Source organism: Triticum urartu, chromosome 2 (assembly GCF_003073215.2).
Source record: "Triticum urartu cultivar G1812 chromosome 2, Tu2.1, whole genome shotgun sequence".
Taxonomy (NCBI): domain Eukaryota; kingdom Viridiplantae; phylum Streptophyta; class Magnoliopsida; order Poales; family Poaceae; genus Triticum; species Triticum urartu.
In genome coordinates, this window is record NC_053023.1 from 10,994,655 (window position 1) to 11,006,768 (window position 12,114).

The window sequence follows — 12,114 nt, forward strand, 5'->3', positions numbered from 1 at the left end:
CTAAATGACTTCATATGCTTAGCTTATGGATGAGACGTAGAGACGTTAGAAGCTTACAAGCGTCTCATAATAATCTTCTTCTTCTAGTCTTCTTCTTCTAACTTTCTTCTTTCCCATTTTACAGATTTGCTTAAGATCACGGAAGCTTGGGTTGATGGAGTGCTTGTATTTAGTTTTTGTTTTGACCTTGCGAAACTTGTTACCTATGGATGAAACTGTGTAATATTGATGAAAATATGTATATGTATGGATGAAACTTGCTACTATTGGTAACATGTATTGGATATATGTGTTCATGACTATTGGTAATATGTGTTGAATATGCTATATTGGTCATATAAATATATTTGTGTTTGATATTCTGTGAAAATGAATTGATATAAGAAAAAACAAAATTAAATGGGGCAATATAATCACTTTGCCATCTGCTGACAGATGGCAGATGGCAAAGAGGCCACGTGTCATCTACACGTAAAATTTGGTCTGGCCTATTTGGGCTCTTTGCCATCTGCCAGCAGATGGCAAAGCTCTTTGCCATGTGCTGGCAGACGGCAAAGCATGCAGCCTTTGTCATCTGCTGGCTCACGGCAAAGAGCCTGCATACTTTGCCATCTGCTGGCGGACGGCAAAGCATGTAGCCTTTGCCATCTGCTGGCGCATGGCAAAGAGCCTGCATACTTTGCCATCTGCTGGCAGACGGCAGAGAGCCTGCAGCCTTTGCCATCTGCTGGCTGACGGCAAAGTATGCCGTTAGCCTTCTAACGGGGCTAACCCCGTTAAGAGGCTTTGCCATCTGCCAGCTGATGGCAAAGCCACAGGCTCTTTGCCATTAGCCAGCAGATGGCAAAGAAGCCTTTGTCGGTAGGGTTTCAGACAAACTGTTTGCCATCTGCTGGGTGATGGCAAAGCCTTTGCCATCCGCCGACCATGCCTTTGCCATCTGCCATGGCAGATGGCAAAGTGCCAGATTCCAATAGTGATTGCCTCCGCATCAACGGGAACAAAGACTTGGCGTACTACCTCCTCTCTCCAGCATGCCATGGTTGGTTCGATCAGATCGCTTACCATTTGCGGTGGATCAGCTACCCGAGGCGGAAAAGGTTTCATTAGGCCACTTCTCGGAAGCCAGTTATGATGCCAAATTCTGGTCGTTGCTCCATCGCCAATACGCCTGATGATCCCATGGTTCAATACATTTCTTCCATCAATAATAGCTCGCCAGACTTGCGATGGATGGGGGCCTAACTCCGCCTCCAATAAGGTCGTCAATGGGTAGTAGACTGCCTTGAGAATGCGAGCACTTAGGGAGTCCGGTTCTTGTAAAAGACGCCAAGCCTGTCTTGACAGTAGGGCAACGTTGAAGATCTCAAGATCCCTAAAACCCAGCCCCCCTTAGTCCTTTGGCCTTGTCATGACATCCCACGAGACCCAACATGGCTTCCTTCTTCCTTGTTTGCTGCCCCACCAAAACTGCCGTATGATGGATGTTACACTCTCGCAAACTCCTCTAGGATGTCTAAAGCAAGACATTGAAAACACTGGGATCGCTTGTGCGACCGACTTGATGAGGACTTGCTTTCCACCAACCGAAAGCATTTTCTGCATCCATCCTCTTACTTTCTCCCACACTCTGTCTCGAAGGTACTTGAACGTGCCATTTTTTGAGTGACCGACCTCCGTTGGCAGACCTAAATATCTGTCACTCAAAGATTCATTATGGACATTTAGTCTTTGCATGACACCTTGCTTAAGAGAATCTGGACAACCTCTGCTAAAGAAAACAGAAGATTTTTCATGATTTATTCTCTGTCCCGAGGCTCCACAATAAGTACCCAGTAGGTTTGATACCAACTCTGCTCCCTCCACACTTGACTTAAAAAGCAACAAGCTATCGTCTGCGAACAATAGATGGCTAACAGTTGGGGCTGTAGGGGCCACCTTGATGCCACCAAACGCAGACGACTGAGAACTGGACTTTAAAAGGCACGACAGGCCCTCTGCTGCAAGTAAGAAAAGGCAGGGGGAGATCGGATCTCCCTGTCAAATACCCCTTGAGGGGTTTAAACTGCTCTAGCTTTTCCCCATTCAACAACACAGAAAATGATACTGATTTCACCATCCCCATGATAATGTCCACCCAAGCAGACGAGAAACCTAGCTTGAGCATTATGGCCTGAAGATAATCCCACTCCAAGCGATCATATGCTTTCATCATATCAAGTTTCAGTGCACAACTGCTATTGGTTTTTGATCGGTTCCTCTTCATGAAATGCAAGCACTCGTACGCACATATAATGTTATCGGATATCAATCTGTCGGGAACGAATGTTGACTGTTCTTCAGAAATAATGTCAGGTAGTATGAGCTTCAGCCTATTAGCTATGACTTTTGAGGCAATTTTATAGAGCACGTTACAAAGGCTAAAATGTCTGAATTGAGAGAGGTGGGTCGGACTTGTTACCTTTGGGATCAGAACTAAGACAGTGTCATTAATTGCCTCTGCACTCTCCTCTCCCTTTATAATCCTGAGAACCAATTTTGTCACCTCGTCCCCACAGATCTCCCAATGGCGCTGGTAAAAATGTGCGGGGAAACCATCCGGACCGGGTGCCTTCGTTGGGAACATTTGGAAGAGCGCTGCCTTGACCTCATTACTGGTATACGGAGCACACAACTCCTCATTCATAGCCGGCGTTACCCTCGCAGGGACATGCATAAGAACCTCCTCCATCCCGGCCACACCCTCTGTGGTGTATAGGGACTTGTAGAAATCTGTCACCATAATTCTCAGTTCAGCCGGATCATCTGTGAGCACTCCTAGGGAGTTTTGCAAGGCCTTGATCATATTTCGTTTCCGCCTCATGCTGGATCTCATATGGAAGAATTTTGTATTTCTATCTCCCGATGACAACCACTGCAACCGCGACCTCTGACGCCACATTAATTCCTCTCGATGATAAAGCTCCACCAGCTTCTCATTAATCTTCAACTCAATGTGAGTCGGCCCTGTCCGTGCCGGGTCACTCCGGAGCTGCTCTAACTGGCATTTAGCTTCTTTAATTTGCTTTCGCACGCTCCCAAAAGTATCCTTACCCCAAACAGCGAGATCCTTCGAGATTGAGAGAAGCTTGTCCCAAAAATCTCCAACTCCATACCCCGGCGTCACCGCATTCCATCTTGAGATGATCGTGTCTCGCCACTCCTCATGTGATTCCCACATCACTTCGTACCGGAACTGTTGGTTTGATCGTTGTTGTTGCGAGTCCGTCTCCAGCAAGATAGGCCCATGATCTGAAGACGCGGACGTGATATGGCTAACGTGTGCTAGCGAGAACCTTGCCATCCAACTCGGCGTTGCTAGTGCGCGATCAAGGCGAACGCGCGTGTATGAGCCACCCCTCACCTTCTTCTCAAACGTCCAAAAGCAGCCCTGATAGCCCAGATCCATCAACATGCAAATATCAACAGTATCTCGGAAGGCTTGAATTTGTGCATTACTACGATTAGCAGCACCTTGATGTTCTTCCGGACGTAGAACTTCGTTGAAATCCCCCATGCAGAGCCATGGAAGGTCATTCAAAAATGATAAACCTTTCATCAGATCCCAAGTTTGGCTCCTCAAATGATTTTGAGCCTCACCATATACAAAGGTCAACCTCCAAGGATCTTGGCCAGCCTCCTGAATTCTAGCATCAATGTGATAGACGGAGTCACCTAAAATCTGAACATCTATAGTGTTATTCCAGAAAATACCCATACCTCCACTTCTCCCTTGGCTATCAATAGCATATGCATGATCATATCCCAACGTGTTTGCAAAAGCTTCAACCCGCACACCACTTATCTGTGTTTCAACAATGCATAACACATCAGGGGCAAACTTCCTCGCGAACTCGCGAAGTTCTCGAACTGCCGCCGGTTTGCCAGCGCCACGGCAGTTCCAACATAGGGCACTCATTGGGCTCGGCGGCGCTCCTCGAAGGAGCCCGCCAAATTCTTCACGGCCGAAATCGATCCATCTGAACCATCATCATCTACCTGAGACCTCTTCGGGTCTCTCTGGGGAGGAGGACTCGACAGATTGCTTCCAATAGGAACAATCGCTAGATGCATGCCACTAGCGGTGTCAGGTGGCATACCAACAGAAGCTAAGCCACTCTTGTGTTTCTCCTGTCTGTCTTGTCTCTTCCTGGTTAAGTCATCAGTGTCCATCTCACTAGCCACTTCTGCTGGTTCGTATGATTGATACCCACGCCCTGCTCCAGAACCATACACGCTGACAAAATCCTCCCGATCTTGTGATCGGCCTCCGTTTGATCTGCCTCCGGATCGGCCACCGGCGACCGCCACGACGACCGCGGCCCTCTCCAGGGCCTCTACCCGATCTCATAAACCAATCAGCCCTGAGTTCCTTGAACACTAATGCAGATGGTGGGTGGATCCCGTTACCATGTTCTTTGTATAAGTGACCAAGCATCCCACAGACGGCGCACCAGTCAAGGAGCCGCTCGTACTTTACTTTGTAAATCTGCCTTTTCCCCTCTCTAACCATGGATACCGCATTCTTGAGAGGTTTGTGCACATTGATTCGTACCCAGACACGATAAAAATTCCCGGTGAAGTCATGGGACTGGGTTTCAGCAAAGAGAACCTCACCAACCTTAGAAGCCAGGGGCTGGATTAGATGAGCATAAAGATCCGGCACATCATGGATTTGGATCCAAATATCAATACTCTCGAGTTTGATCGTCGAGGGTTTTGTAATACCATCATAGGGAGCTAGCAGCACCGCATCTCCCCTAAAATTCCACGGGCCTTCATGCATAACGCGTTCCCAATCCCCCAAACATGTGAACTGGACAGTGTACAGATTGTCCTCCAATGATTTGAACTTCGCTTCTTGGGCCACGTCCCAGGCCGCCCGCATATTCCTGTAGAACCAGGTCTGGCTGTAGGTTTTGCTTGTATTGACCTTTATCAACGCTACCCACCTTGGCAATTCCGACGGAGCATCCTTCTCGTCGAAGACGACGTCGTCCAGATCCTCCTCCCAGAGGCCTAGCTCCTGCATCATCTTCTCAACATCGCTGAGCCCCGAGGAGCTCGAAGCTCCCTCAGCAGCCATCTAGATCACTGACCCGATGACGTACAGATCGGGTTTCTGAGGTGGAACCCTAAAACCTCGCTGCGTCCCGAACCAGGCCAAGAGCGAGCGGCGACCCCAGGGCGCCCCTTGGTCACTCCTAGCAGGGAGACGGGACGGGAACCAGCGGCAGGGAAGGGACAAGACTCAACGGCCGCGACCAGATCGCCCCGAGAGAAACACGAAACCCTAACGAGAGGGGAGATACGCTCTGGTGGCGAGATAGATGGATCTATCGATCTGTTCGTCAGGCATGCTCGGGGCGAGCCGGGGATTTTAGGGCTGATGGCACGATGGAGATGCTGAAGAAGCTTCGATGCAGAAGACCCGTCGATGCGCAGTGCTGCGCTGTGAGGTCGATGCCGTGTGCGCGGAACTTCGCCCTCCCGTGATCGGCTGGCGATGCAAATCAGGATGTGCGTGGATGCACGTAGTGCGTGTGCGTGGAGCGTGGTGCATGGATCAGATGGAACCCCACAGATTACGTGCATGATGCATCGATGAAGATGGCGTGTGCTGGTGTAGACGCAAGCCGCCGTGCTCGCTGTTCATGTACGCGCTGATCAGATGGAGTCGATGAAGTTCGCGTTGGGCCTGCAGTCCGGCTGGATAAGGCAGATGCGTCATGCGTGCCGTACATATAGCCGGAGCCGCGGAGTCATGTATCCCCGGGCTGCCGATCTCTACGACATTGCAAGCACCTGTTTGTCCACATCGGAGCCTGCACGTTGAAGTAGATGGCGCGCCGCTCATCAGAGTTGTAGGTGGAGGTCGGCAGCCGCTCATCGATTTTCCTGGATATTTTTTTCACCGGATGGGGTCTGATCAAATTTATTTCGTGGCTAAAGGAAATTTTGGCCTATACTAATCTAAAGAATCGATCTAATCATTGATTAAATCGGGTGCCGCGCCTTCCCGGGGGCGGCGCGCTGCGAAAGTTGTGGAAGGCCCGAGGATCGATGTCGTTGGACAAACCTCTCTAATATCATGTGGAAATTGTAGGCTGGACGGATATTGTGTTGTGTCATTGATCTGGCCCTCGTAGGGGTATATATAGAGTACAACATGAGGGAGAGAGACTTGGAGTAGAGGGCAAGTCATACACGATTTAATCCTATTCTATCTCCAACTCCTAATCTGTAACTTAAACATAATTATACTTCTAACACGAGAAACCTAACATCACTCTCAAATTCCCATGTATGTCAACTTCAAATATGATGAAAATTCCCATGTCACCTGTTAAGAACTACATTGATTTCTAATATGATGAAAATGGACAACAAGTCTTTTCAACATGTTGCAGTTAAGATTTTGTTTTTTTCAACCATGTTTGAGTGGACATTCTTAAAATCAATGGATTCAAAAAATAGTTGCACCTATTTCAGTCAAGTTCCAGACACCATTCATAAATATTTCAAATGTTTTGGTAAATCCCACTTTTTTTGAAATATTTCGGTGAATGTACGTTAATACCAATGGATTTCAAACATGTTTACCCCTATTTCAATCATGGTCCATGAATCATTCACAAATATTTCACCTTTTCAGTTGTGCTTCAGTCGTTGTTCAAATCAATTTCAGAAACATTCAGTCATATAATGATTCATTTTAGAAACATTCAATATTACCACAACTTTGTATTATTTTATTCTAATTTCATGATTTCTTATACATTTCACAAAAAAGTAAATTATGTTTCAACATGTACCAACATATCTTACAAATTGCTGAGAGCTTCCTCTCTCATTCTATTCAGACAAAGCAATAAATGGCTTGCTTTTGGTAATCTGCGAAGACACCTACTATTCCTTTGGTTACATGTGGAAGAAGAAAACATATTAACAATTAGATCAGCATTGTGCAATAGAGAAGCATTAAGAATTGTGCTTGACAGATCACTCAACTGCAATGCGGTCGGTTAAATACATTAACATCTTAAAAATGGGCTATACTTTTTCTCGGGAATAAAATTGTATGATAAGTTAGTGTTCTAAGATTATCCGCCTAAGAAAGACACACATGAAAACAGAATACTCCCTGAAACAGGCTTTCCACCTACTTTTTTTGTAAGTAAAGCAATCGCCACCTCCATATAACAAGTTCACATGACGCAGCGAAAACATAAATATTCTACTGGGCATCAACATAAACATGTCCATAAAACAACTATAAAAGAAAGTGAAAAAAAGACCACTAAGTGTCCAAGTCGCCGGTAGAACAGAAAATCTGCTGCGAAGTGTGACGACATGCGTTAGCAGTCATCACGCCGCGACCCCCTTGTCTATAGAGCGGGTGTCAGTGCTACAAAAATGTAAGAAATTTGAAGATAGAGTCAAAGGCCTGCGTAAGAAAGACATGCTCAATAACCATCCTACGCATGGTTCACAGGGTGCAAGCAAGCGCTGCGAACACAAGTCAGAAGAGACGTCTCCCCCATCTAGTTAGCACGGGTTTGAAGAAACCCTGTCAAGGCTTCCCAGGTGGCCCCAGAGACTCACGAACAGAGCTCGAAAGAAATCTCACCATGTACCGAGAATAAGATTTTGACCTGAACACAAACATGAAGCTGAACATAGATTTCGCATAAAAAAATACCGTAAAAGAAACGTAACAGGAGGCTGATTGACCCTGCAGCTTCATCCCTTCGGATAACAAATTACATGGCGATGCCGTGTATCAAACAATGAACTGGACAAATTATCTTTCAGCTCACTTAGTTCATCACTGTTCCCGCCCCTATATTTTGTGACGGCCCAGTCGACATGGCCCCTTTGGGCCCTGCTTGCGGCTGACTGGACGAGTTGATCTCGCCCAGCCAGACATCGGCGACGTGCCGGTTAGCCGCCTCTGTCAGGTGGACGCCGTCCCAGTACAGCCGAGCAGAGGGATCCCGGCACGTCGTCGCGGCTGCATCGCCGCATAGAACCGTCGCGTTCATTCCGTACCTTCCAGGCCCTCCACAGCACACCATGAGTACGTCCTCTTCAAAACCTGCAATCATCCATCAACGCTATGTGCTAAGCAACTAACGAAGATTCTTTCAGTTGAGTTGGCGGTGCTAACCGAACTTGTGCGGCGACTCCACCATCTCCATGATTGGGCCGAAGAAATCAGCGTAGATGATCTTGACGTTGCGGTGCTTGGCCCGGAGCTTCCCGAGAGCCGCCTGCAGCAGCGCGTTGTGGTACAGCCCCAGCTCGTTGTGCGCTGTCAGACAGCCGGTTTTGGAGTCGTATGCTGCCGGTGGGGCATTGGCGAACTTGGTCAGTATCGGCGGCGAGCATCCGGACGGGATCACGCCGGGAACCACCAGGCTCCTCGCCCCATGCTTGATCAGCCTCTGTTGACACCAACAATGGTTTAGCATGGTGCTCGTAGTTGTAGGAGCTAGAGTAGAGAGAGAGAGTACCTCAACGGCGATGGAGATGTTGGCGACAACATCTGGCACGAAGGATCTGACTTCCTGCACCGTTTTCCGTTGGAAAGAGAAGTGATAGTCGTTGACTCCGAACTCGCCCACCAAGAAGAGGGATCTGCCCAAGAATTTCTTGCACTCTGGATGCAAGATGCATATCATTTGAGTTCCCATCAAGCGTTGACTTGGCTAGAATGATAGTTACGAATGTATATGAAACAACGATGCATATGAAATTATTAATGTGTATAATTGTAACCTCGAGCTGTGCGGCACAATGTAGGCTTCATGGACTCGAACCACTCCAGCTGCACGCCAAGGCTGGTGTTGAGGGGGAACTTGCTGGAGCCACCGGGAATGTCCCTCTCGTGGAAGAAACCGGCGTCGAGGGTGGTGGCGGCTCCAATGGCGAAATTGGCACCTCGGCGGAAGCTGCCGTTGTGCGCTAGGGTGGGCGGCACATACGGCAGGCCCAGGTTTTCAGCTAATCGGTCCCACAAAGAGCCTACAGTCATCGACTGGTACATATTCTGGTGACCGGCCGGCCGGAAATCAACGGAGGTGCACGAACATACCGATGAAGTCGATGATGAGCCGGCCGTCCCCGTTGCGGCCAGTGTGGCGGCCGAAGAAGGTGGTGCCGTAGGGAGGCCGCGTGACGGGGTCGAAGACGGAGTACCATCCGAAGACGACGGGGTTGTTGCCCGTGTCGGCGAAGGAGTCGCCGAAGCTGAAGATGGTCTGGTAGCGAGGGCCACCGGAGCGGGAAGAGACCACCGGCTTGGACCACGAGAGGGACAGGAGCAGGAGCCAACCGGCGCATACTAGCTTGTGCATCCTGACCGTTTAAGGGTGAACAACGTTGAAACATGGGCAGAAGAAGACAGACGTAATTAAGACGATGTTCAAGTTGGCTTATTACAAGTAAACAAACAGCTACTCTGCTTATCTCTACCTGAGTTTGGAGTTAAACTATGAGGATTGCATATGCCTCTCGCCCGCCAATGCCGCATCTCGTAGCTGGATCCACCGACTGGCACAACGTGGGCACAGCAGCGGTGGTGCTGACCAACGTGTTTGTTTGTCAAACCGCAGTCCTAATCATCCACTGATGCGTTCGTAAAAGAGGCCACTAGAAATAGAAAAAAAAGGAAAACAATTAAAATCTACTGACTGATTTTCTCGCGATTTAAGCCGTGCCCGTCGCGCGCCACGCGTCTTTAACGGGACCACCCACCGCCCACACCTTATCCTTTCTTCTCGGGGTGTCTTCTTCTCTCCTCCACCAAATCAGCTGATCCCCATCCCCTTCTCTTCTCTGCTAAATCGCCTCTGCTTCTCGCACCTTACTCTCACCCCCTACCTTCAAAGAGTCCCCTCTCTCTATCTTCTTCCCGCTGGAGCGGTGGCGGCGGCGGCCCCGATGCACCAGTGAGCTGACCCCTTGTAGCAGGCAGGTCGCAGCTGGCCTTGCAGCACCGGTTGGCCGTGGATCTCGCCGGGGGCGTCGACGCTCGTGGTGCGACGTGCTCATGGGGCTTCACCGGCGTCCCGACGCGGCGTACTCCGCTCGCGGTGCTGCAGTAAAGTGCACGGGGTTGCAATGGAGCACTGCGGGAGGCTGCAATGGGGCGCCGCGCGGGTGTCGCTGAGCTCCGACAGGGCTGCAATGAAGCACGCCAGAGATGCATTGAAGCACGCATGGGGTCGTTGAAGCTCGTCAGGGGTTGCAATGGAGCGCCGTCGGGGATTGCAATGGAGCGCCACCCGGAGCTGCAATGGAGCGTCGTCGATGCTTCACGCCGCGTTGTGCTGCCATGGAAGCTGCTGTGTTGGAGCTTTTTTGGCGCGGTCATCGTTGCCATTTTTATGAGCAGTAGTTAGATGGCTCCCGGTGCTGCGAGCAGTGGTCGCTGGCGGCTCCGGATGGGTTGTTGTGACCGAGGATCAACACTCCGGCAAATGGGCGATGCTAGCCTGCTACCGGGGCTACTACTCCGACGAAGTGAGCACTGCCAGGCGGGAGGAGAGGTAGTACAATTGAGAGGTCTTTTCTGGCGCCGTTGCCGGGGAGGTGAGTGCTTGAAGGTATATCTTTAGATCTTTCAATCGAGTCTTTTAGTTTCTTGTTTTATCACTAGTTTAGTTTATAAAAGAAAATTACAAAAAAATGGAATTGAGTTTGTCTCATACGCTTCACCTTTTTAATATCTTTCGTGAGTATGATGGAAAGGATAATTGTGCTCAAGTGCTAGAAGAAGAAATCTACAAAATGTTTGGCACTAAATCTTTGAATGATGAGCATGATTGCAATGTTGTTAGTACGAATTCTTTGAATATCCATGATGCTAATGATGATTGCACTAATTATGATGAAAATACCTCCTATAAACATGTCAATTTTTGTGGAGTAGATTGGGTTTGCAAGTACACACTGAATAGGGAAGATAGATATTGTAAGTAAGTACTTAGAAACTAAATTGTTGCAAGAAAGTCTGGATGAATGTGCTGAAAGATTCAATATTTTTCATGCCCCTTGTGAACTTTGCAATGAACATGGTCATTTAAAGCTCCAATGCTATTTGTTTCATGATCAAGTCGTGTCCAAACATTGTGATAGTTTGATTACCCTTGAGCATCATAAAGAGCTTAGCCTTCTTTTGGGTTATGAAGAAATGAAACGTATAACTGAGGGTATTCCAAAGTTTAATCTTGATAGAGTTCTTGATTTTGATCTAGAGAATATTTATATGTATTGTGCGGTGAATTGCATTAAAAATCCTTATATTGCCAACTACATAAAGAAAAGGAAACAAATAGAAGATGAAGAGAATACTAATGAAAGGGAAGAGACTTCCCAATATCCTCCTATTATCTCTTATGATGAATCAGGCAACGAGGAGGAGCCTCCTATTCAACCAATCTCATTAATAAGGAGCTCCAAAAAGAGGATTGAACCCACACACGATGTGGTAAAGAAGAAGAAAATAAAAAGGAAAAGAGGTAAAAAGGTATCTCTCCCAAATAAAGTTGCTCCTATTATTGTTGTGCCTCATGAAAATGAAGATGATACACTTGATGATGATCTCGTTATGCCTATTGCTTGTTGTGATGATTATGATTGGGAAGATAATGATACTTCTTATGATCTTAAAAATCTTTTTGGCACACGCTTGGAAGAATATAATAATTGCTATACTATTGGTGCTATCCATGCTATTAATGATGAGAGTGATTATGCTTATGATACGAAAAGGCCCAAGCTCGGGGAAGCTATGTTTGATGAGGATGACATATTTGAGAATATATTTTCTGCAATTAATGTCTGTCCCAAGCTTGGGGATTCTATGTTTAATAATGATGATATTTTTAGCCTTGCATGTTTTGATATGCAAAGTGATTATGATGAGAACAAAGTTGTTACTTATGATGATTATTGTGATGAAACTTATGCTATAAAAAGTAGTGATGATTATATTTATAAAACTTGTCATGATTATGATTACCCCTTCTCTGAACATTACTCTTTTAATATGGAAACAATTTATAGTAT

At 47.4% G+C, this 12,114-nt stretch overlaps 1 protein-coding gene across 1 annotated transcript; it reads right to left on the reverse strand.

Annotated features, from left to right (window-relative positions):
* Positions 1-7,707: 7,707 nt before the first annotated feature.
* On the reverse strand, positions 7,708-9,468 carry LOC125540655 (GDSL esterase/lipase At5g45910-like). The gene is made up of 5 exons (XM_048704249.1): positions 9,137-9,468; positions 8,821-9,045; positions 8,556-8,701; positions 8,210-8,486; positions 7,708-8,137 (listed from the first exon to the last, which is right to left on the reverse strand). The coding sequence occupies exons 1-5, from the start codon at positions 9,396-9,398 to the stop codon at positions 7,860-7,862; spliced, it is 1,188 nt and encodes a 395-aa protein (XP_048560206.1). The 5' UTR covers positions 9,399-9,468; the 3' UTR covers positions 7,708-7,859.
* Between the last annotated feature and the right edge of the window lie 2,646 nt (positions 9,469-12,114).

Excerpts from the sequence above, each read along its gene's own strand:
- LOC125540655 (XM_048704249.1), bottom strand. The coding sequence starts at position 9,398 with ATGCACAAGCTAGTATGCGCCGGTTGGCTCCTGCTCCTGTCCCTCTCG. Across the intron at positions 8,487-8,555 it reads ACATCTCCATCGCCGTTGAG|AGGCTGATCAAGCATGGGGC; the intron begins GTACTCTCTCTC and ends TGGTGTCAACAG. Across the intron at positions 8,138-8,209 it reads GGAGTCGCCGCACAAGTTCG|GTTTTGAAGAGGACGTACTC; the intron begins GTTAGCACCGCC and ends GGATGATTGCAG.